This window comes from Chrysemys picta, chromosome 3 (genome assembly GCF_011386835.1).
Source record: "Chrysemys picta bellii isolate R12L10 chromosome 3, ASM1138683v2, whole genome shotgun sequence".
NCBI lineage: Eukaryota > Metazoa > Chordata > Testudines > Emydidae > Chrysemys > Chrysemys picta.
Window position 1 is genome coordinate 59,899,555 of NC_088793.1, and position 26,500 is coordinate 59,926,054.

General features: G+C 44.4%; 1 protein-coding gene across 1 annotated transcript in view; it reads right to left on the bottom strand.

Annotated features, from left to right (window-relative positions):
* Window positions 1–9,205: 9,205 nt before the first annotated feature.
* The window catches only part of SLC17A5 (solute carrier family 17 member 5), a 40,953-nt gene continuing 23,658 nt past the window's right edge, over window positions 9,206–26,500 (bottom strand). Inside the window, exons 9-11 of the mRNA XM_005312518.5 lie at window positions 21,251–21,398; window positions 13,835–13,925; window positions 9,206–11,673 (exon numbers count right to left, since the gene is read on the bottom strand). Coding sequence (XP_005312575.1) covers window positions 11,536–11,673; window positions 13,835–13,925; window positions 21,251–21,398 — 377 coding nt within the window. The 3' untranslated portion in view covers window positions 9,206–11,535. The remainder of the gene's footprint in view (window positions 11,674–13,834; window positions 13,926–21,250; window positions 21,399–26,500) is intronic.

Genomic DNA, 26,500 nt, shown 5'->3' on the forward strand with positions numbered 1-26,500 from the left:
TAAGCCAATGGGACAGTTCTCTTCCATTGGCTTAGAGCAGCTACATTAGAGAGCTTGCAGCAGCAAGTGTAGCCATGCCCTTATCTTTTGTGAAGGGCTCTGAGGAGCGGGAGGGGGCTGCACAAGTAGCTAGAGAGACTGGCTTACCTACAGCTGATGCTCTTTAAAGCACTTTGGGACTACTGAGTCATATCTGTCCTTCCATAGTTTAGAGCAGGGGTTGGCAACCTTTCAGAAATGGTGTGCTGAGCAGGGCCGGCTCCAGGCACCAGCTTCTCAAGCAGGTGCTTGGGGCGGCCGTTCCGGACAGGGGCGGCCGTTCCGGACAGGGGCGGCAGTTCCAGGTATTCGGCGGCAATTCGGCGGACGGTCCCTCACTCCGCCTGGGAGTGAAGGACCTCCCGCCGAATTGCCGCCGCAGATCGTGATCGCGGCTTTTTTTTTTTTTTTTTTTTTTTGGTTTTGGCTGCTTGGGGCGGCCAAAACCCTGGAGCCGGCCCTGGTGCTGAGTCTTCATTTATTAATTCATTCTAATGTAAGGTTTTGCAGGCCGGTAATACATTTTAATGTTTTTAGAAGGTCTCTTTCTATAAGTCTATAATATATAACTAAACTATTGTTGTGTGTAAAGTAAACAAGGTTTTTAAAATGTTTAAGAAGCTTCATTTAAAATTAAATTAAAATGCAGAGTCCCCCAAACCGGTGGCCAGGACTCGGGCAGTGTGAGTGCCACTGAAAATCAGCTCGTGTGCCGCCTTCAGCACACGTGCCCTAGGTTGCTTGCCTCTGGTTTAGAGAGACAAGGTGAGTGACGTAATAATTTTTATTGGACCAACTTCTGTTGGTGAGAGAGACAAGCTTTCAAGCTTACACAGAGCTCTTCTTCAGGTCTGCATAAGCTTGAAAGCTGGTCTCTTTCACCAACACAAGTTGGTCCAGTAAAAGATATTACCTCACCTACCTTGTCTCTCTAATAGTCTGGGACCAACACAGCTGCAACAACACTGCAGACTTCCATACATTTGATAATTACCATCAGCCCTGTGTGAATATTTCTGTACATTTGACTCTTTTCTACTAATATTTCTTCAGTTCTGTATTGGCACTTGTACATTTCCTGTGCTTCACTTCCCCGCTCCCCCACCAAAAGTATTCAGCAATCCCATCTGCTATGTAATCATATAGCTGAAAGCAATTGCGTGACATATTTTAGTCTCCCACTCTTTACCCGAAGAGGTTTTTTTAACAGAAACAGGGTTTTTTGTAGGCTCGTATAACCATGAATGGAATATTAATAAAGATTATGTAAAAATACCCACATTATGTAACTAAACTTCATGATACAAAAGCCAAAAAACACTAACAAAAATATTCTGGACAGTGAGTTATGCATTTTCATGAACATTTGCAAAGGATTTAGAGAACAAATTACAGACTGTGAGAGTCTCTTTTTAGTCTAAATCCTCAGTCGTGTGCACAGGCAGACCCTATGCAGAACTCCACTGACTTTAATTATCAGGGGGTAGCCGTGTTAGTCTGTATCCACAAAAACAATGAGGAGTCCAATGACACCTTAAAGACTAACAGATTTATTTGGGCATAACCTTTCGTGGGTAAAAAACCCACTTCTTCAGACTTTAATGGGACTCTGGGTGCACATAAGGGTCTACCCATTGGAGGATCAGGGCCTAAATGTACAAAAACTGTTACTGACAGTAGTGGTGAAAGGCAGTGAGTGACATAGACTTGAGGTAAACCAAGAGGAAATTGGATTCTAGTAAGTAACCAATTTCTCATTACTCCAGGGGCTGATTTGGGCTGTCTTAATTATGTCAAGTAGTGCCCTACTCTCTGAATATTTCCTTTGGTGAATGTAACTCTTTTTTAATGTATGTACTTTTCCAGCCGAGCAAAAACAAAACAACCTATGCAAAGTGTACTGCACATGCAAATTTGAAAGTGTCAGATCTTGGTCAGATAAAAACCAAATTTTACTTGAAGAGTTCTTTCTTTACCAAATTTCAGTTTTTATTCCTAGCCATTTTCCCTTTAGAGCTGTTCAAAAAAAATATATTTTTTTAAATAATGCAAAAAGGAGGTTGTTTTTTAACTCCCAGTCCCCTTTACTCAAAATAGCTGAAGTGTTTTTGCTTAATCTTTCAAAACAAAACAAAAAAAGCACCCTTGGATCGCTTAGGCAGTTTGAGTAAGAATGGCAGAATGAGGCCTGGAATTCAAACAAGTACTCAAAAGCTCAAATGTGCTTCATTTCATTTCCCTTTTAAATCTGCAGTTTATAAACAGAGTTCATCATAGCAGCAATTCTTTGCCCATTGTCCTTTCAGATGTGAATTGTAATAAGCAATAAAGGAAACATTTAGTAATCATTGGCTTCTCACTTGAAGCAGGATTGTCCCTTGGCCTCACACCTTTACATGGATGGGTAAACCCCCTTGTGCCCCTTCTTACACCCCACATAGACTTTGGGGCTGGGCTTGCAGAGGTAAGTAGGAACTATTCACTGACTAGTCCCTATGGGTGTCAGGGGGATGGGGAATGAGCAGAGTCCTAGTTCTGCCCAATAGGTATTGGCCAGTACAGCTGAGCCAGCAGGGGAAGGTTAGTGATTTGCTTCTGGTACAGATCAGCAGAAGAGTTGGCTGAAGCCTTTGATGGAACCATATTCTATTGGAATGCACAGTTCCATCAAAACTGAAATCCTTCATGACATCGGGTTGCTTGGGCCAGAATTTCATTTTGGCAGGAACCCCCCGCCTCCAAATTCCAACAATGTTCCCTTTCATCATTGTTGGAACAAAAGGTTTGTATTGTTTTTAATTATTTCTCAATTGTTTTATTGTTGCTTCTATTATATAGAAGAAATAAAAAAAAAAAAAGTCAAAATCAAAACAAAACATTTCAACTGACCTATTTTTTAAAATTTCCTTTGCCGAGATTTTAAACATTTTTAGTTTTTGTTCCAATTTGGAGCTAAGCCAAATTTCAAAACCTTTCCCAAAATGGAACTTATATCCTTTGCACAGTTCTAGTCAGCAGCAAATTACCGTCCCTTGGAGGAAGGTGGGTGCAGGAAGGAAATTCTGGCTTTTGAAACCACACTTCATTTCCAGAGATGCTCCTCGGGTGACACAGCAAGTGCTGCTCCGATGATAGGCATATTCCAGCGGTCCAATTCCTCCCATACCATTAAAGCTAAGGTCACACACTTGCATTAACCCTGCTTTCAGTAACTCACACCTACTTGATTTTTCACCTTTCAGGCTGAAGTTTTCCAGGCTTGGACACTGCCAATGTGAATATTTTTTGTGCGCATACACTTGTGGGAAAATTTAAGCAAACGATTCAGCAATTTTTAAGTTCCAGACGAGTAAGGGGGAAAAATGTTTCTCATTATAAAGTAATTCTTATGACTTTTTTTTAAGCAGCCCTTCTGTTGAAATGGCTGGAAATAAACAATTGAAATTCACCATGGAAATAATTCTCCCAATGAAATTTGGTTGTACTAAGTTACAATCCTTTGAAGATTGAATTAGCCAGGTGTGTAGGAGTGTTAGTGGGGGGAAGGTTACTGAGTGTTGTATTAGACCTGACCCATTGTTTTAAACATGATAAAGAGCTAATTTTTTCATCTCTCATTTCTGTACCTAGAGTTGTATAAAATACCCACTGACAATTGTAAATTCTTTGAGACAGGGAATGTATCTCACTATAGAATTACATTTTATTCCATAAGCGTATTTGCCTGAAAGGAAGAATGAAGATGCCTTCATGGTCCTAGTTCATCAGCAAGCTAGTACATTGATATTGTACATAGTATACATGTACTTAGTACATTACATGCAAACAAGCAAATAAACATTGAAATAATCCACACTAAATTCAGTGCCAGTGTAGAGGCCTTTGGTGAGCATTGTATGAAGCAAACCACTTTAAGCGAGGGGCTAATGCAATCAGTTGCCTCTAAGCTGTTTTCTTCTCGAACTTCCTTCTTCTTTGGCTGTTTGATTCTAATAAGATGTTAATTTTTAACACTATGACCAATCAGACCTAGATCAATTATTGGGGTTATAATTTTTTCTTTACTGGAGAAGGCTAAGTAGTCTCATGTCATTTTGGTTTTATATTAAAACTGGGAGCACCTTGTACATAGCACCATGTAAACCAGGAAAGTTAACCTCTTACATAACAATCAAAACAATCTTTGGTGTTAATAAATGATTAAATAGCCTGGTCACACTAAGGCCATGTCTACACTATCACTTTGTCTGCAAAAACTTACATCACCCAGGGGGTGTGAAAAAACACACCCCTCTGAGCAACGTAAGTTTTGCGCAAGTGGCAGCGTGCACAGCACTATGTGGGTGGAAGAGCTTCTCCCGCTGACATAGCTACCGCCACTTGTGGTTAGAGTGCCCAGATAGCAAGAGTGAAAAATCGGGACAGAGTGTGGGGGGTAATAGGTGCCCATATAAGAGAGAGCCCCAAATATCTGGACTGTCCCTGTAAAATCAGGACATCTGGTCACCCTACTTGTGGTGGTGGTTTGATATCAATGGAAGAGTTCTCTCCCAGAGCGGCTACACGAGCGATCTTACAGCAGCGCAGCTGCATCGGTACAGCTGTAAGCTCGCTAGTGTAGTCATAAACTAAGGCTATGGCTACACTGGCGCTTTACAGCACAGCAACTTTCTCGCTCAGGGGTGTGAAAAAACACCCCCGAGTGCAGCAAGTTACAGCGCTGTAAAGTGCCAGTGTAAACCGTGCTCCCAGCGCTGTAAGCTAATCCCCTCGGGGAGGTGGAGTACCTGCAGTGCTGGGAGAGCTCTCACTCGTAACCACGCTCGCACTTCAAAGCGCTGCTGCGGGAGCGCTCCCGCATCAGCGCTTTGGAGTTCCGAGTGTAGCCAAGCCCTAAGAAAGCAATGACATTCCAACTTAAGTCTGCCATGCACCCATTTTCTCTTCCTTCGGTGGCTTTTTAAAGTAAAGCTTTTTGTACAGTATGAGCGTGCTGAGGCCGAACGCCAGCTCGCACTGTTTTACTGAGACATCTCACAAGCTGAGTAGAATTAGGCCAACTCAGATCCAGGCTGGGAGAATTCCAAGAAAAAGCCCCAGAAAGCTGTTTGCAGTGGTGCGGCTGAGGCAGTATAGCCAGTCCTTTCCCCAAGGCACAGTCTTTTTGTTTGTGTTTGCATGGTGCAGAACGCAAAGGGGCCCCAGGCACTCTTGCAATACAACTGATAAACAATAACATTATTGCTGTGCTAGAGCATTAGTTCAAAGAAGAATGTGTTGCTCAAACTGCCATCTCGAGGGTGTGATGGAAAGCCTTCAGCCAAAGCACCTGCAGCTGTTGCAAAGTCTCCAGTGCCTTTTGTTAAGATAGGGGCATCAATGCTGGGACATGGCTGAATCGCAGATATTCTGTATGTCTCAAATTTCCCCTGTAGCTTCAGTTGTTATTACATGTCTCTTTATTCTTTCCCTAGCTACTGGTCTGGTGGCTACACTCAAGTGGTGATGGGTAAGGGATGTCTAGAGAGATTATATATTTCCTTTAGAAGCAGTTTGAGTTACTTTGGTGTTAAAGACACATTTCAAAATTAACAGCATGTTCAGCATTGTACAAAACACAGAGGAAGACAAGGTCCCTGCATACGGGAGCATCCAAATGAAACAGACTGCCAAAATAATTCAGACGCAAAGCAGCAGTTTTTTTGCTCTGGTGCAAGAGCTGGTAGGTTGTTGGTGGGTTAAAAGGAAACTTAAAAGAATTATTGGTTATGGTGGGTGGGATCCTCAAAGGGACTGAGGTGTTGTGAGGCTCAGCGTGACAACACCTAACTTTTAGGCACCTAGAAAAAAACACCACCACAGGGACATCACTGTGACTCACAAAGTCTGTTAGGCATGTAGGTCCCCCCATACAATGAATAGGGAGAACAAGGTGTCTTCGGCAGCTCCCTGCTTAGCATGCTGTTTTTGTGGATCGTGGTCTATTAGTGAATGGGAGACAGTGACCAGAAGCGTGTGTGTTAAGCCCCATACCTCTGATGGAGATAGGTGCCTAGCTCTGCTTGCGATCCAGAAACCAAAAAAACATAGGCATTCAATGGCCTAGTTGCATGCAGGGCCCAGAACAAAACCATCAGGGAGCTGGGAGGGGTAGGAGAGGCCCCTCCTTGTAATCTTTAGCCTAGTGGCTAGGATACTCACCCAGAATGTGCAAGACTCCCCCCCCCAGTTCAAGTTCCTCCTCCTCCTGAGGGGGGAGATGGGATTTGAACAGGGATCGCTCTCATCACTAGGCTATGGGATATTCTGAGGTGGGGCTCCCTCATTCTCTCCCATTGAAGTTGTTCCACTTTTACTAATTGAATAATTAAATATTAATTGAGCCAGAGAAAGAATTGGACTGACTCTGTAGCCTAGTGGTTAGGAGTGTGTCACACATCCCGGGTGAGTTCCCTTTCCACTAGGCTAAAGATTACAAGGGAGGTTCTCTTCCTTCTCCTGCCCCCCAGCTGTTTTGTGTGAACTTACCGGAGGGACCTGAACCAGGAGCTGGCCTGTGCACACGCCTACCCGATCAGGCCACACATGCAAGTTAGGCAGCCAAATGTCCATCTTTCCCACTTTGTGAGCTCTCTAGAGGTCAGGTGGGAGATAGGTGTCCTGACACCTGGCAGCAGTGCACATCCCAGAGACTGAAACATAGGCACCTAGGGAACTTTTACCACAAAAAACTTAGATGCCAAGTGAATTTAGGTACTTGCAGGGTGAGGTGGCAGCCAAGCAGGAGTTTTGTGGCATGCAGTGGTGCCTAAAAACAGGATTAAGGTGCCTAAGTACCTTCATGGACCACCTGCTTGGTCATTACCATGCAGGCTGACTAAGTTATCCAACTTTACTTTCTTAAATGTTTATCTGTATTTTGGACAACTCTTTGCAGTATTTCCCAAGATTTCCTTAGGGGCCTCTGGTCTTTGATCATGAAGGCATGATTCTGAGTGGTACTGTACATCGGAAGGAAAAGGATGGGCTGGCTGGCATGGACAGAAACACACTTTTGTAATCTCTCCTTGGAAGCAACCAGCATCCTGAACTAGCCCAGTTGTGATATCCTGCAGCACAGGATCCTGGAGGTGGTGAGGGAAGAGGACGGGAAGTTTCCAGCGCTGGTGAGAAGTATGTACTAACTCTTGTACATCCTTTTAAAAATGTCTATCACTAATCTGCATATTAGGAAAGACATTACAGAAGGCTGTTTCTGCCACTTGAATATTTTGCCAAGGGAGTAGGTTCTATCCTGGACCATTTAATTCATTGTTGCTAAACTTGGTACTGATGGAGTGTTAACTTCTTGCCGGCATAATGTTCTAATTTATTTAACACTTATCAATTTGGTAGTGGTTGGCATTGTCACAGTACAGCAGAAATAGTATATCATTGATATATCCTTGCAAGTGTAGCCTGGCTATTAAATTAGCTGCCTTTACAAAGAGAGTTTTTGTTTATCCTATTGCTCCCAGAATAGGACATGGCCAACCAACTACAGCTGTTTATAGATGTGACTTTGAAAACACATGAAAGAGAGAATAGTGGACAGTAGACCTTTCCAGTACAGAAGTGTTTATATGGAGGAAAAACATTTAAGTTGTAAAGGTAGCCTGATTAGGTCACAATATCCAGGTCTTGTTTCATATCGTGTTCCCTTCATGACAAATTCTGAAAATAGTTAGCTATCAATTAGACTCAATTACCAGTTATACAAGGTGGAAACAAACTATTCCAGCAAAATCAGGATCGGAAGGAAAAAATATCTTTTGAGAATAGGAGCTACAGCCTGAGAGTAACTGTTCAGCCCCTGGGAAAGTGATCAACTTAGATAGTCTGGTGACTAGCTACTAGGGGAAGACACAGGGAAGCATAGAAGCCATTAGTTCTATTTTTAATATAAGCTGACAAAATGAAGTAAGGAACCAGTTACAAAGGATAAGGAGGAAAATGAATAAATACAAAATTTAAACAGATACAATTTTTAAAATTAATTTTTAATTTTGGGTGTTCAACTTGAAACTTCTTAACAGGGCCTGATTGGATGTTTCAGAAAGTGCTGGACACTCAAAGACCCTTTAAGGTATCAAGCTGGGCACCCAAAACATTCTGAAACAATACAAGGAAGCAAGAAAACAGATAAATTGAGACGGGAGAGCGAGCAGCAGCATGGTGAAGAGGCAGAAGTGCAATAATGATTTGAATTATTTTTGACATTTTAATATAGTTTTTCTATTCTATGGGCTTGAGCCTGCAAAATAAAGTTAAGCATACGCTGAAGTGCTTTGCTCGATTGGGGCCAGAGTGCTTAACGCCTTGTGGGTCAAACTATCATCAAATGTTCTGGTTCCTACAGAATAAGAATCCCAGTTAGCCTTGGTCTGCTTTCTAGAAATAAACATGAGGACCTACTGTAATTTTTTGTCCCTGCTTTCCAGCCAAGCTTTTCGCTTAAAAATTAATGGAACACAGAGCACCTGTGTGAATTATGCATGAGATTAGAAGAAAAAAATAGGTCTGAAAATCTGAAATTCCAAGACTCCTCAGTCTGGCCTGGATAACTCAAATAGAATCAGTGACATTGGATCTATTTAATGTTTACTGTCTTAACTCAGATAAAAAAAACAATCAAAATAATGCTCTGATTCCATTTCTCTTCTGAAAATTCAGTGTTAGTGGTCACCAAAATGCCAGACTGACAACACTGGAATCTAAAGCTCTGTCTACAGACCAGTCGTCAATTAAAAAAAAAAAAAAAAAAGTAGTGGTCATGCAAGCCTCTTCTCATCCTGCCACACCTCTGACCTGGAGCACAGTCCCAAGGTGGCAGGGGAAGTGGCTAGTTCAGTCTATGTCCAAACAATCCTTTGGACTCTTTGGCTGAGACCAGTAAAAAGCCCAATTGCTTTGTGAACAGAAAATGCAGCTACCTCTTTTCATAGAGACAGTACTCACCCGTCTCTGCTAGATTTGAAACTGCTGCAGTGGTTAAGGGTTCAGAAGCCCAATCACAATCCTCTAATCCATCCACCACCCACAGTTGGTACATTCTCTGTTTAATTGGAGGCTACAATTCTAATTTGTGGGAAGTGATCATTTCCAATAACAGTCACATGTGCAAATATTAATTCCATATGAATCTGGCACCATTTATTGTAGAAACAAATTGATGATACAGCACAGCTTTAACATACTTCCATAGTAAGACAACATGACACTTCAATGCAGGTGAAAACACAAAGGTTCTTAAAGCTGGTAAAGAGAGGCAGTAGCCATTTCCTAGAAATGAAGTCAGCCAGACTCCCCTGGAGCACCAGTAGGCAGGTGTGCCAGGCTTCTCTTTGTAGTGTTGGTAGGTGGAAAAAACAAAGCAAAGTGACCTTCACCAACCTGCTCCTATCCAGGAATCTTTGGAAAGGGGATTTTTACCTGCTCTACATGATGAATACTCTAAGTTGAGTCCCTCTGATTTTCAATCACCCATTCCTTCTAGACCAGTGGTTCCCAAACTGGGTTTCGTGAACCTCTGGGGTTCACAAAATGTTATAGGGGGTTCTCAGGAAAAAATTCCCTAATGGTGGACAGAGCTGTCACTAGGGACTCCGGGCAGCATGGGGCCAGCAGCCCAGAGCCCCTGGACTTCCAAGAGCTAAGCAGATCAAAGCAAGCATATCTGTCACACTGAGGAGATTTAAACTTCAAGACTCCTTATAAGAAATGGAAAGGGAGTTGGATATTTTTTGCTGTTTTTAAAATTAAATAGGCAGCTAGTATTGTTTTTAAAATTATTATGAAGAACAAGTTTAAGCTTTGTTGTAATGTGTGGTGCTTTCCTGGACGACTCAAGACCTGAATGCTTGTGTAGGAGGAACTCTGAGTTGGCTTCTTAAATACCTTCATGCTGTTTCACATTTGATACTCCTTGATGAAACATAAGAGCCTTGTCTTATAACTGGCTTATTCAAGTGATACAAGCTACGAAAGTGAGATTTTGGAAGAGTGTTGCCATTTTCATAATGTAATAATACTGTAATGATAAGTAGTAATTAATAATAAATAGTGTGTAACAAACATGTCATAAAAACAAATTTTATATTTCCAAGATCACTGCTTTTATAATTTATACTCAGGTAAAGGAGAAAATCCCTCGGAATATTCATTTTTAGGAGGGGGTTCGTGAGACGACATTTTAGTGAAAGGAGTTCACAGGTTGTTAAAGTTTGGGAACCACTGTTCTAGACTATAATTTTCACTCACAATTGGGTTTAATCGGGTGTGTAGCATCCAAGTGTACATTTATAGTAAAAGAAAGCTCCAAGTGTGAATTCTGTACTAACAGCACAATTCTCTCAGACTCCGAACAGCAAGCGCCTGGGGCAACTTCCAAAAATGAAGTTGCAGTGGTTCTTTTCCCAATATCACTGATTTTTAACCTGTGAACAGGGCTAGAGTAACTGTAGAAGAGAACTAAAAAGTATTATCCTTACTCTCTGCACTGGCCTCATTTTAGTACATTTCTACTGGCAAATTTACAACATGAGCAGAAGAATTTGAGAGTTCCATTGCTTTGAATGCTTATTGTCATGAAAAAAAAAAAAAAAGGTTGTCAGACTGAAAATCATTTTAATACATACACTCAGCCATTGTGTTTCTAGTGCAATCTTCACATTGCTTAGAATTCAAACCATAGCAACGTACTCCTTTGTCGATGCATAGGACACTGAACGTATGGTATGTCAATATCTTACCCCACTGAGAAGAGGGGGCGGGGGGAGGGGAAGGACTCCTTCTGTCTGTTTGTCTCATATGTAAGCTGCTTGTTGTAAATTTGCTCTGTAATTACGCTGTATTAATTGTGAAGCCATGTTCTTGAACATGGAACATTTACATATTGGAAACGTGTGTAGTAGAACAGAGCCCTATAACACCAATTAAAATATTGGTAAAAAGAAAAATTAAAATATAATAAAAACCTCTAGAAAACCAGGACGTTCCTGGACATTAAAATTGTAGAAGCATGTCAATTTCATCATAAAAATTAAAAAAAGGTTCCTTATTACATACCATTCCTCCTCCTCCCCGCACCACCACACACAATCCCTTCTCTCCCCTGCGCCCTGTCAATGATAGACATCTTCCTACCCGTTTTAATTCAGAAAATATTAAGAGGTGACAGATAATGGTGCCCAGCACAGTGAGTTAAAATTCTAGGTTTTAGATCAAGTATCTGATGAAGTCCTAGCATGAGGCTATTCTACTAGAGCTAAGTAGTTTCTTGTTACAGATATAACATACATGCACTGTCAAGTGACTTCCAGTACAAACAGTACACAGAGAAAATGGTTAAACTGAAAAGCTTTTGTAGCTTTCTGGGCATCAATAGGAAAGGCACTTTTCAGGTCACATGACTTTAGTACAGTGATTCAGTATAGCCTTGATATCTCAATAACTCCTTCAGTTTCTATGCAAGTGGCGGCCATTGACTGCCCAGTCCTGCACGTCTCCACTGCCAAATAATGCAAAGAAAATTGCTCCAAATAAGTTAATAGAAGCAGCAATATAGAAAACAGTCTGCCACTCTCCCACAGTATTCTGCCAAGAGAAAAAAATAAAAGCAATCAGTTTACAGCATCAGATCTTAGAATGAAGAGTTGCTAAAAAGACATTCCACATGCTCTTTCTTGTTAAATGAAAATTCTACCCAGTTCAGTTTCACGTTGACATCAAAAGCATTACAAACACAAAAGGTCAACTTAAATAGCAGTCTGAGTCAAATGCATTTTAAAACCATGCAATTTAACATTGTGATAAGGGCAGTTCCATCCAGTTTGTCATTTAACAAAGTGAGACAAAGTCCAAATGTATTGTCTCAAAATTGTATTTGGGCTAAACCAATGCATGGAAAATGAACCTAATGGAAAGGACTATTCAATTTTCAGAGCAGCACAAATCTTTCCTATGCTTTATCGGTAATCAGTTTTATTATTTGTTACTCTATTATTATTCCAGCCATAGGTTGTACATCAACATTTCAGCCCTGGATTGATTTTGGCCCACAGAAAAGTTAACTATTGGCAGTGAAGGGATGTCACTGAAACCAGGATGAAGGTTTATAGTCTAAAAAATGTCTCGGATGCATGCATGGCATTGGCTAATACTTTTCTAAGAAAATAAAAATAAATACTGAGGTTTACGTATATGTAGATGTTTTAAGGTTAAAAAGCCATCTTTAAAATAGCAGGTGACTATTCAAACAAGCTTGCAAAGTGTCTTTACTGGTAAAGAAAGGAAAAGCGCAGCTGAACGAGAATGTATTAACACCAGACTAAACAGTATAAGAGAATTTTTGTTAAGCTGTTCAGACAAAGCTGATCTGTTTGGACCCACAGCATTAAATAATACTTCAGTGTTTTTCAAAGCAACGGTTGGAGCGATTTATTATTAGGTTACTCAATTCACCAATTGTACTAGTAAAGTCACTCATCCCACTTGCCCTCCCTAAAGTATTCTTAAATAATTCTATCAATAATTCTAAAAGAAAAGCATTTTGGTTATGTACAGTAAAAGCTTTGTTATCCGGCACGTTAGGAGAATGGGAGGTGCCAGTAAGTGAAAAATTCCAGTTAACTAAGAGGGAGGGAGTTTGGGTGCGGGAGGGGGCTCTGGGCTAGGGGTTGAGGTGCAGGGGTGTGTGTGTGCATGCTCTGGGAGTTTGGGTGTGGGAGGGGGCTCTGGATGCCGGATCCGGGCGGCGCTCACCTTGGAAGGCTCCCCACAAGCGGCAACAAGTCCCTGCTGCTCCTAGGCAGAGGCATGACTAGGTGGCTCAGTGAGTTGCCTCCACCTGCAGGCGCCGCCCCTGTAGTTGCGGAGCCAGGGCAGTGTGCAGAGCCGCCTGGCCACACCTCTGCCTAGGAGCAGCAGGGACTTGTTGCTGCTTGCCAGGAGCTGCCAGAGGTGAGTGCCGCCCGGATCCAGCACCCTCTCCCACGCCCCAACCCCACACCTCCTCCTGCACTCGGAACCCCTCCTGGCCATTCCTCTGCCTAGGAGCAGCAGGGACATGTTGCTGCTTGCCAGGGAGCTGCGTGGAGCCAGGTAGGGAGCCTCGCCAACTGGACTATAAACCACTTTCAATGAAGATCAGAAATGCCAGTTTATAGAGCTTTCCGGCTGGTAAAGTGCCAGATAACACAGCTTTTACTGTACATGATTGTTTCTGATTTTATGACTAAGTAGTGCTGGGAATAAAAAGCCTCAGACTGGGTATCTAATTCAAGTCTTCGAGGAACTGTAAAGTGTTTTATAATAGACACTAAAATCCCAGGATACACATTACAAATAAATACAATTGAAAGGAGTTCCTTCATTGTTTACCTGACACGTTTTTAATTCAGGATTCAAACGCCATCATTCTTCCATAACTAACCAAGGCAGTGTTTACCTCAACCTGCTAACACGTGTTAAAATACACCCACCTTTTTTTTCCTTAGTGAAGACAAGGCCTAAGTCATTGACAGCCAAATAGCTAAAGCCCTATGCGGCTCTTTGAAATGCAACCTCACATTTTACTGCCAGTATAACAGCCACCAAAATAAAAGCCAGGGCACAGAGCTTTATCACAACTTAAGAGTAAGACTAGCATATACATCACGTTTTATTCTTATATAAAACAGCATCTCAGAATGGAGAGTGTCCATTAGAAGAGGGCATAGGAAATTTTATCAGTGAAACAACAAACTAGCAGTCTTACATGATGAGTCAGGCTTTTCGCAATGACTGGCCCCACCATTCCTGGGATAGTGGCAAATGAATTGGTGATTCCGAGCAGGATCCCAGCATACCTGTAGAAGAAATTGTTCACACTGCTTATTCAACTTATTCCCGTATTTGATGAAATTGCTTGTTATAGGAGCCAAACCATCTTCAGCTGTAGTCTCGTCAGATCACATGAGCTAAACAAAGCCAAGACAAGTACTTGCGTGGGAATGGCTCCCATTTATTTATTTTAAGAGCAACTCAGTGTCACCTTAAAATGAGTTACTGGTTTAGGTGCTTCATGCTGGCCAGTTATAGGGTTGCCACCTTTCAGCTAGGCCAAAACCAGTGAACTGCCAAGAGTCTCACCCAGCCTCTTACACCAAGCCATGCTCTCTTTGGGAAGCCCCAACTAATTTGTCTAGGATGGATCCATTGGAGAGGTGAGGAGAAAAAGGGGTTGGAAGGTAGAGGTGGTTAGCGTGTGGCGCATGACAGGGTAATGTGTGGGATAGACAAAGAAGACCAAGATGCCATTGCTAATAAGACAGGAGGCATTAAGGATTTCTCCATTTACCTTTTATTGCAAAGCATAAATTCCACCAACCCAGGGCTTTAGAATATGCTCCATTTGTTTCCTTCAGATTTGTATGGGTCACGGCTATAGCACACAAATGGTGGGTGGGTTTAACTTAGGCCACCCATCTTTCTGGTTGCCACACCCACTTTTGCAGGTCCATTTGCAGACATTTGGATCTCTCTGGGATCTCAGGGTGTGCTGCTAAACACACACAGCAGCAGTCTTACTTAGATGATGACTTGCTCTGTAATCTCAAGAAACTCATTTAGCCTCAGTTTCTCTTCCCTGTGCCTGTAAAATGAATATATTTACCTCTTATAGGGATGTTGCAAGGCATATGGACACCATGTTTGCAAAATGCTCTACCAGTGCAGAACATTAAAGCAAGTCAGTGGCAGAAGTGAGACTAGAACTAAGAATTTTAGTCTTCCAGTTCAGAACTCAAGGGATCGCAGAAGCAGAAAGGGGTAACAGGGCAAGATCTGCTGGTTGGATTTGCTGCCCCCAGAAGCCATATAAAAACCACTAAGGTCGGCCATGAGCTAATAAAAGGGAAAGGAGATATTCCTAATAGTTGTATTGGTTTAACTCACTGTTTAACACAAATGGGATGAAATCCTGCTCCCCCCCCCCACCCCCCCCCGAGTACAATGGCAGAATTCCTGTTGACTTCAGTATTTCACCCCATGGAACCTATAGCCTTCCTAAAGAGATATGCCCAGCCCTGGCATTTTACCTACTGAAATAGGAGACTCCAGAAGGAATCTCACACTGGAGATAAAAGGCGATGATGCATATGTATAATAGGGGTGTCAGAACATTTTGTATAGTGGGGGTGCTGACAGCAATTGAACCAAACTGTAAACCCTATATATAATGGAAACCACTTCAAGCTGGGGAGTGTGCAGCATTCTCCCCCGCCCCCCAGCACCCCTTGTTCCAGCACCTATGCATACAATCAGATGGGATTAGCAGCACGTGTGTGTGTGTGTGTTCTGAATAAAGCATTTACAAGGGAGCTACACATTCAAGCATCGAGCCTATTGGCTGATTTTTATTTAAAGTCAACACACTTACCAAGCTTTATTAAGGCAGTGCACTGTATTTTACTTTAAACTTTGAAATTTTGACTAAAGTGATACTTATTTCTTTTAAATAAGATATGTATTCATATTCCTTTGGCAACCTGAAAGTGCATAAAAATTAATATGGCATTCAGCTTCATAGAGCCCAAGGGTAAAAGCCTCTAGGGGCACATAAGTGTACATAACAAGACACTATGAAGCCCTTAATGGACCTACGTGCAGCATTTCTTCCTTAAAACATTTAAGCACTGCAACAATATTAATATGCACTTTCAAAGCTCATCTAGGCCCCAGAGAAGCATTTGCAACTCATTCCTGGCTAAATGTCTTTCATTTTTAGTGTTTCTGACATGGGTTGTGTACTTGATAACACACAGTCTGATGCACACAACTGTGGTTCAACTCCCTGTACAATGTAAAGAATCCAACATGAAACAGAAAGCTAAATATGACAAATCTGCAAAGCAAGACAGTCCAAATGACTAAGATCTTCTATAACATAGTAGGGGATGCATGAATACTATGGACTCACAGATTAAGTAAGGGGCAGAATGAGGAGACAAGGCAAGATATATGATGTGTTCAGCACATCAGAGAGCCATGGGAACAATATGAGGGCTCTCTGATGAGTGAGGTATTAAGAATCATCATCATTAAGGAAATATATTACTGTAATTGGTTGAATTAGCCAACACTTCAGGAAAGAAGCCAGAAGTGAATATATTTTCTCCACACTGACAATTTTTCCCCTTCCCCAATAATTTCAAATGTTTACAACATACTGGGAAGACACACCTACATTTTTATATTATAATTCATGTTTTCTACTTGGGTGTGAACATTTTTGTTTATTTATGGAAATATTTCTTGCAACTTAAATGTATTATACAAATTCCTGCTCTGGTGTGTTACAATTTTTTGAATAGCAAAAGGCCCTTATGGTAATAGCCAGCAAGCTCATCACTATGTTTTTTTCTATGCCCACAGTAATTCCACAATTCATTTTCTCCCCCTTCAATGGCGGGTGTCTGCTTCAGTCTGAAGGGGTTTGTTTTGGAAGATTTCAGTCAAAATGGTTCAGTTATTTCCAAACATGACTTGTTTTTCCTGGGTCTTATTTTGCCCATGTCAAAAAATTCTGGGAACCTTTTCTTTGAAAAGTGCTAGGGCCTCCCTGCTTTGGAGCAAGGTATTGAAGTGTGTGTGTGTGCGTGCGTGTGCGTGTCCCTCCCTCCCTGATTGATCATTTTGCCACCCCTAGGAATATCTGACCAAATATAACCTTTGGGTAAAAAGAGCAGTTTTCACATGCTCACTAAAGACTTCTTAGATAGCAGCTAAATTTCCTGAAGATTCCATCTACACTGGGCATATTCAGCAGGATGGGGAGTAGGGGGAAAAGTGAGACTGAGTGGGCAAGGACACTTGGAATGGAGAGTCCAGCGAACTGAGAACAGGATGTGCTGGGCAAAGAGATTGGGAACAGAAGCCTGAGGAATGGAGACTGGGGCTGGCTAGGTGAGGAAGTGAGATTGGGACAAGAATTCAGGGGTAGAAAGAGATAGGTTGGAGGGTATAGGGTGAAAGGGGTCATGCTTGGAGGGAAAATGAACAGAAGATTCTGTACCCATTAGTACCACTCCCTCCACTGTGCCTCGAATGGAAGCCAAGGTATCCTAAGTCTGATAATTCCTCTGCTCCAAGCAGATATCTGTGAAACCCACTGGCATCCCCCTCTAGTGCTGGTTATGCAGAGGATGACAACCTACTATTACTCTCTGTTACGCCATTAGCTCAAGTGGGAGATACCTGTGTGATTGATCTAACAGTTCCAATCCTGCTGATGGCCCAGGCCGGGGTCAATATGATGTTACTTGGGTTTTTTTTTCAGTTTGCTTTTTTAAAAAAACTTAGGAATTTACACATACAAAAGCTACGTTAAAAAACATTAAATTGCTAAGTCAAACACTCAAAAATTAGACAAAGCCAGAATTAAGAATGTCCGTGTAACCTTAATTCGGCCCTCTTGTATGCACTATAATACCGTCTCTCATTATCTGATTACATAATATATTTTGCAAAGGACTTATGACTTATTCACTGCACAGGATGGACCTGCTCTAGGGCTGAATCAGGACTGGGTAGGGAAGGAGATTGGTCTCCCGGACCCCAGCCTCACTTGTTGCAGAAATTGGAAGGTGTGTAGTGACAGAGGCAGGGGATTGCAGAAACAGAAAGAATGGCTCATGGTTAAGGCAGTTAAATGCTGCACCGAATACATGGATTCTATCCCTGCCTCTGCCACAGAGTACCTGTGAGATGCTGGGCAAGTCACTTAAGCTAAACTTTCCACACTGTCACTCACTATGATTTTAATTCCTCATTTTCTGGATATCCCTGGGGTCCGATTTGCAGAAGTGCTGTGCACTCACATTGAAGTCAACAAGAATTGTGCTTTCCACAAACAAAATGCTATATAATGACAAGTTCTTTGTAAAATCAGATCGTAGGTACCTCTAATTGGGTACCCAAAATTTTTAAGTATCGGGGTAGCTATGTTAGTCTGTATCCACAAAAACCACAAGGAGTCCGGTGGCACCTTAAAGACTAACAGATACTCTCTTTAGTCTTTAAGGTGCCACCGGACTCCTAAAAATTTTTAAATAAACACTTTAGACCTTATATCTCTGTGCCTCAGTTCTCCATCTGTAAAATGGAGTAATATCATGCCCTTACCCAGGGCCGGCTTCAGGTTTTCCCCTGCCCCCAGTGCAAAAAACAAAACAAAACAAAAGCCGATCGGCGGCACTTTGGCGGCAGCTCAATCGTGCCGCTCCATTCTTTGGTGGTAGTTTGGCGACGGGTCCTTCACTCCCTCTCTTCCTCTTCAGCAGCAATTCGGCAGCAGCTCAAAGAGGAATTCGCCGCTGAATTCCCGCCGAAGACACGGACGTGCCGTCCCAATAACGGACGGAGTGCCGCCCCTTTGTATTGGCCGCCCCAAACACCTGCTTCCTTCGCAGGTCCCTGGAGCCGGCCCTGCCCTTATCTCACAGAAGTTTTGCAAAGATAAAGTAATTAGCGTATGTGAAAAACTCAAACTATAGTGATGAGCACCACAGAAAAGCCCATGAGGAAATTAATAATTCTGTCTTTGGAGCAGAGTTTGAATGGTGTGCTGAATATAAGGCCTGGGATCTGAACAGTGGGGACAAAACAAAATATTGAATAGCTGCTCATTAAGTGAACACTGTCATTCTGTGGAATGAATGAGACAAGGGTCCTGTGAAAAAGATAGTATAGTGTTTAATGACATGATCACATATAATGCAAGAGGCCTGCACTATGGCGGTACAGGCAGCCTTAATTCAGTCATTGCCTATCCTGAGTGCCTTACTTTGCAATCCTAATATTTTTTAATGTCGTTTTTTGGTGTATATATATGGCAGCCAGCCATCTAGAAAGATGGGGGTGTAAGAGTGTGTGTGTGTGTGTGTGTGTGTGTATTACATACACACATCAATCAATACTAAGCCAATGATTCAGGGCAAGAGATGGGATTTATGGAGATTTTAGGAATTTGTCTGTTGTGTCTGTGAGGCAGTGTTCACAAGCAATATTTGTTAACAGTCCACAGCCTGTCTTCTGTGCTCCTCAGTCTCCTTTGTTCATAATGCCACTTCTCTCCAAGAGGTTTACACCAAATCTTTGACTTTTAAGAACGCAGAGAGCATCACTGAAATCTTTCTCCAATGGTAAACTGTGGAGCTGGTTTGAGGAGTTCAATGTGTAGCCCAGAATCCTGCACATCACCCGATTTCCTTTTGAACACTTAGATTAATTTTTTGTTTAAAAAGAAGGAAATTTCAGATTTTTTTTTTTATCTTGATCACCTCTCTTACAATTAATTCTCCACTTTGGGAAGCCAGGTGAATTGCATCTTTGAAGAACAACAGTAATACCACGTTAAAGTAATACCACCATACGGCCTACTGGAATCAGCCATGACCCTTCAATAGATTTCATGCATATAGTATTTATAAACATGTATAGCTGAGGATGACCCCATCAGAATCCAAGTCTCACCCTGCTGCTAAGTTAGAAGAAGCCAAAAGCATGGGGAAAAACACAAAACAAAAAACCCCTAAACAAACAACAACTGTGCAGTAGATTGTCAGAGAGGAAATTCCTTCCTGACACCTGCAATTAATCAGATGGTGCAGAGGAAGCAGAAACCACACACAAGTCCCCAGTGTGGGGAATCCCCAAGGGAGACAGAATCAGTACAGCTGTTAGCCTCCCTCCACTCAGCTACCAGCACAAAGGCTGGGGTGGCAGAGTGACCAGAATCTGGCTATGCTTCCTGTGGCAGACATTGGAATAGAAACTAAAACTACAAGACTCCAAGTACAGTGCTCAAACCATTAATCCACAGCTCCCTGAAGGTGGGGGGGTCACAGACAGCTGGCACAAGCTAGAGCAGCCCATTCAGTTCATCCCCTTCTGCTTTGCTGTGCCCAGAGGCCTTGCACAGCAGAGAATCTGCCCTGATAAGTGTAGAAATCCTGTACTTCACTAGTGTCCTGCGTATGAGGGTAAATCGAACAGAGCTGCCTATTTCTTCAACTGGTCATTATTCGGTATGTATGTGGACATCTAAAGAGTACAGATAAATCTTTTAGGAAGGGAGATCTGCCAGGCTCCGGTCTTGTACAAGTCACAGAAACACAGATTAGAACAAACTTGGGGTGGGCAAACTTTTTTGGCCCAAGGGCCACATTGGGGTGGCAAAACTGTGTGGAGGGCCAGGTAAGGAAGGCGGTGCCTGCCCAAACAGCCTGGCCCCCACCCCCTATCTGCCCCCTCCCACTTCCTGCCCCCCGACTGCCCCTCTCAGAACACCCGACCCATCCAACCCTCCCGCTACTTGTCCCCTAACTGCCGCCTCTCGGGACCCCCCACCCCTAACCGCCCCCCGGGAGCCCACCCCCTATCCAACCCCCCTGCTCCCAGTCCCCTGACTCCCCGATCCCATCCACACCCCTGTCCCCGGACAGGTCCCCGGACAGGCCCCCCGGGACCCCACGCCTATCCAACCCCCCCCCGTTCCCCATCCCCTGACCGCCCCCCCCAAACCTCCACCCCATCCAACCACCCCCTGCTCCCTGACTGCCCCCCCGGCATCTCCCGCCCCTTATATAACCCCCCAGCCCCAGCCCCAGCCACGCCAAGCAGAGCAGCATGTCTGGCTGCCGCGCTGCCCAGAGCTAGAGATGCTGCCACTCTGCTTCGCAGGAGCGCGCAGCTCCACCGCCCAGAGTGCTGCCCGCACGGTGGAGTGGCTGCGGGAGAGGGGGGCCAGTGGGGGAGGGGCCGGGGGCTAGCCTCCCTGGCTGGGAGCTCAGGGGCCGGGCAGGACGGTCCCGTGGGCCGTAGTTTGCCCACCTCTGGATTAGAATCTAGCCTTCTATTTTGAAAAATTACACAATTACTGAAAAATAATTGTACATATGGATTGATCTGCTCATAGCCAGTGACTACACACTGCCTGCTTATGACACAGTAACATCTGACCAATTTATACAGCATGTTTTTCAAATGCAAATAACCTTTCTAAAAGGTTATAATGCTTCACCATTGTTAATATTTAATACTAAAGGGAACACATCACTCAGCTTTAGTGTTAATTCATGATGAAGATCATCAAAATGTCATCTGTATTAAAACCAGCTTTAGCAATACTTACGACGGTGCTATGTCCAGGTGGTTGATGCCAAAACCAGACGTACAAAAGCCTCCTAGTGTTGTTGATATGGTTAGGAATGCAACAGCCAATGTGTAGTCACAGCCAATGAATCCAGCTGCTACTAAAAATACTGCAGGTCCAATCATTCCTAAAAACAACAACATCATTTAGAAACCTCCAGACTCTTATCACCACAGAGATGCTTAAATGTTATTTATCATACAAAGAACCTAAAACTAAGTTATGTACTTAGGTGTATTTTCTATATATTACTACTGCCACCTAGTGCACAAAACATAGCATGGTACTATTTAAATTAAAATGGAGATTTGCATTTTTATGGCTCCATTAGAAGAGAATCCAGGATGTCTGTGCTGCATGAACCCATTGAAGTCCATACCGGTGGCGGTTAGGAGAGCAAACTTTAATTGGATGAAAGGTCATCAGAAATTATACTGATCAGTCCAGTCTTATCAGATCTGGTCAATTTTATGTATATACTATGATAAAATTAACAAAGGCTGCAATAGCAGATAAAATGGGGGAAGACTAGAGCTGTGTGAATTATATGTGATGAATAAGTTATCCAAATTGAACACTTTTCTTTTTGATGAACTGATCCTGACTTCTGCAAGTGTATTCATTATCTGTAATTGTGTAAACAGATGATTTGACCAACTTTCAGCCTGTGGGTGTTTGTCAGCTGTTTAGTTTGACTGGTCACTTAAGTCACATGTATTGTTTCTGCTCCCTCAGGGGTGACAAACTTTTTAAGACAGGAGAATAACGAACAACGAAAGGTGAATAATGAATACAGATGTTTGGGCACAAATACCCCCATTCAAATGCCAATACAGCATTGTTCTCTTCATGTGGAGAACAGCAATTCCTCAACCATTTGAGTGACCAGAAACTCATTTGCATGAATATTTGCAAATAGGAAATAAGGGTGAACCAAACCACCATTCAAATTCAAAGGAACGTCTGCAAATACTTTCTGGTCTTCAAGCAACTATATGTAATTAGTCAAAATAGTCTGAGCTTTGCAAACCATCAGATACCAAGCAGGAACAAGAGATTATGAATTCTGTAGTGGGATTCAGACATTATACTATCTGTAAGTACACTCTAATGGAACAGCTTGCTATTACAAGACATTACTTTAGATAGTCAGTTTCAAATGGTAACCCCATATGTTCCTCAAAAGTGTTAGCTTTAGAAAATTTTGATGCAGTATTTTGTCAGCTCTTTCCAATGGGCTCTTTACAATAGGTAAGTTCTGGAGCATCTTGAGACATACAAGCATGCAACCAAATCACAAGTTTCCGGATTTATGTGAGTTTTGTCAATGTACTGATATGCCACAACACTTGGATACTGAAAAGATGGCAGTCAGTTGTAAAAAAGTTAAAGACACATGCTCTAGCAATACATTTGGAAACTATGAATCATTCCTTGCCCTCTTTACCACAGATAGATGTGGTTGCATAAAAGGATGAAGATATGTCTTAATGATGTCTTTTTCAAGCCAAACGTATCTTGTTAAGGAATCTCAGGGAAAGCAGAGAATTTCTTTTTAAAATGTCAAGTATCAGGGGGTAGCCGTGTTAGTCTGTATCTACAAAAACAACAAGGAGTCTGGTGGCACCTTAAAGACTAACAGATTTATTTGGGCATAAGCTTTCGTGAGTAAAAACCTCACTTCTTCGGATGCATCCGAAGAAGTGAGGTTTTTACTCACGAAAGCTTATGCCCAAATAAATCTGTTAGTCTTTAAGGTGCCACCAGACTCCTTGTTGTTTTTTAAAATGTGTATTTCTGGATTTTTCATTTTGAGTTTTGCTGGCCTGGATTTCAAAATGTCCTGTCAGAATTTTTACTCTTTCCTCAGCTTTGTTAATTAGCTGTTTTTCCTCTAATTTACAGGCACTTACAAAAATTGCAACAATTAGAGAGTTTCTTGGGCATGGGTGACTAAAATCAGCCAGGTACTGCAACCTGGAAGATACCAAGATTAGTCTATGATACCCACTTCATAACATTCTAAAGAGCATTGAATTACAGATAGTAATTTACGAGTCTAAGGGCTGGTTTACACTAGGGTGACCAGATGTCCCGATTTTATCGGGACTGTCCCGATATTTGCTTCTTTGTCCCGCGTCCCGACCAATGTTCGGTCGGGACACTGGACAAAAAAAGCACATTTGCCCTCCGCTCCGGCACTCACACCCCGCCTGCCCCGACTCCGCCCCCCCTTCCCTCATTGGATCCCTCCCCAAATCCCCTCCCTGGCCATGCCACTTCCCCAAGCAGGCAGCCCGCATTCCCCTCCCTCCAAGGCTTGCACGCCGCTGATCAGCTGTATGGTGGCTCTGCAAGAGCTGGAGGGAGGCCGCCAGACACCAGTGTGCGGTGCTGCGTGGGATGTGAGGGGGATGGAGGGAGGTGGTTAGGAGGAGGGATGTGTGGAGGGGGGATGAAGGAAGGAGGGTTGGGTATCTACCAGGAGCGCAGGAGGGGAAGGAAAAGTTGCTGCGGCTGCCGGGGGCTAGCTGGGCATGGCCCGGGCTGCATGCAGGCAGCAGCCCGGGCTGGCTCTGGCCCAGGTGGGCGGCGCGGCCTGGGGGCGTGGGTCGCCGGAGACACGCGGGGGAGAGGAGCTGCGGGGACGAGACTTGTCTCAGGCGGGGCGGCTGGCGGACAGGGGCGAGGAGCCGGCCGGGGTCCCCGGAACCCATGAACTTCCCCGCCGCTGCTGGGGAGCCCCGCACCTCTCCTGCTCGGCTGCGCTCCAGCGGCTCGCCCTGTTGAGAAGGAGCTGCTGGAGCGCAGCTGAGCGGGAGAGGCGTGGGGCTCCCTGCCGGCGGCGGGACGCGCTGCATGTGCCCAGGGCGGGCCGGGAGGCTCCGCGGGACCGGGAAAAGCCCCGGCTCCCGCCCGCTGCCCAGCCCGGAGCCCCAGGGAGCTGCTCGGGAGACTGGCCACTGCTGCGGCTCGGCTGTGCCAGTCCCGGCCCCCTGCACGCCCGCACCGCGCCGCCCCCGGGGTCCCCGGCTCCTAGGCACCGACGCTGCCCCGCGCCCAGCCCCGGGCTCAGGGGCTCCTGCAGCCGCTTCCAGGGGAGAGATAGCTTTGTCCCCGCCCGGTCCCGCTACGGGGCTCTGCCTCCTTGTGCCCATCCAGCCTGTGCCCTGCCCGGGGCCCTGCTGGAGCCGTACGCCCTTGCCCACCCGGACTCCTGTGCTTCCCAGCGCCTCCTCTTGGTCCCCCCCGATGCCCTCTTTATCCCCAGCCCCCTCTGCATCGGGGCCACCTTTTGCCCTGGGGTGGGCAGCGCATGCGGCTGGGGCGCTGTGTACGATCCGGCAGCGTGGCTGGGGCCTGCTAATGCCTCCCACCCCTGCGAAACTGCTTTTTTTTTTAATGCTCCCCCCACCCCCGCGTCCCGATATTTCATCCCTGTGATCTGGTCACCCTAGTTTACACTTACAGCACTGCAGCGTCGCAGATTAGCTTAGTGAAGATGCTACCTATGGGCACTCCACCTTCCTGGGAGGCGGTAGCTCTGTTGATGGGAGAAGCCCTCCCATCAGCATAGTGCTGTCTACCCCAGGAGTTCAGTTGGTGAAACTGCATAACTCAGGGGTGTGGATTTTCCATATCCTTGAGCAACGTAGTTATACTCATGTAAGTTCGTACTGTAGACCAGGGTTAAGGTCTACATGTCTTCACTAGCAACGTTAAAGCACTGCCGCAGCAGCGCTTTAACATGACTGTGTAGTTGTGGCACCAGCGACTATACCCCCCCCCCCCCCCATGAGGGGAATAGCTTCTAGCGCTGGTGCACTGTCTACACTGGCACTTTACAGCACTGAAACTTGCAGTGCTCAGGGGGGTGTTTTTTCACTGAAAGTTGCAGCGCTGTGAAGTGCCAGTGTAGACAAGCCCTTAGTCTCACTGATTTTTAATGATTTCCTCAGTCACTTAGGCGACTTTGAAAATTTCACCCTTTGATGCAAGCACTGTAAAAGAAATTTCTGCTCCAGCGGAATCTGTTTTTCTGAGAAATCAGATGACAAAAGTTGCTTTAAATAGATATGTTCATCTTTGCTTGTTAGAGATAACATAGTGGAATGATAAACTTTTTTCCCAGAAGACATTTCAGTGCAGATCGGTGGGAAAAAAACAGCAGGTTTATTATTATTTAGAAAAAAAGGTCTGACATTTAATTTCTTCAGTTATGTATATATAACGTACCCTCATCAGCGCGGCAGACAAGAGTTTAGATTCGTAAACTTAAAATATGCCAAACACACTTCTTAACCCATCCATTGCTGGGGACAATAAGCACATCCAATAGTTGAAGGAATTACTAAAAACATTTGCAGCTCACCTTTTAAGAGCAGAGTAGGAATTTAAAATAGGAAGGGGGATTTTTATTTTAAAGCTAGATAGAAAAAGACAAGGCAAACCAAGCTAAAGTGACCAATGTATGATTGATGCACAGAGCTGTCCCTAGAGATTGTGGTGCCCTATGCAGCCTCCCTGCTCGGGGGCTGGCCCGGGCTTCCAAGGGGTGTGTGTGTGTGTGTGTGTCTCAGGCCTCTGCAGGGAGTAGGGCTGCGCCTAAGGGCTTTGGGAGGCAGGAACAGCCAGTGTAGGAAGGCAGCAAGGGTTGGGCCCAACCCCAGACTCACGGGGTGGCGGGAAGTGGAGCGACCCGGCCCCAGCCTGCTCTGCTCTGCTCCCCCAGCTCCCAGGCTTGGGGGAAAGAGGAGAACCTCCCCCCAACACTCACCGGCGGCATGGCTGTGAGCCGGTATGGCGTAGCGGAGTGGGCTGGGGCCGGTCGCTCCACTTCCCGCAGGGGGAGTGCAGGGCGGGCCCGACCCCTGCTGCAGTCCCCCGGGATGCATAGCTTAGGGGACGGAGTTTGAGGGGGGAAGGGGCGGGGCTGGGGCAGAGCAGGGGCAGAGGGGAAGGGGTGGGATAGGGCGGAGGCAGCTTTCCTGGGCCCTGCTGTGCGCAGCCCACGGGGGGCCGGCTCAGCCGTCCAGGCGATTGGGCCGGCTGCTGACGCTGGATGCAGCACGCAGCTGCATAGGGCACCAGGAAATCTGGGGCAATTTGGTGCCCCACATTTCCTGGTGCCCTACGCAGCTGCGTAGTTTGCGTATGGGTAGGGACGGTGCTGTTGGTGCATATCAAACCAGTCAAACATAAGATACATAGGTCCAAAGGAATCCTAGG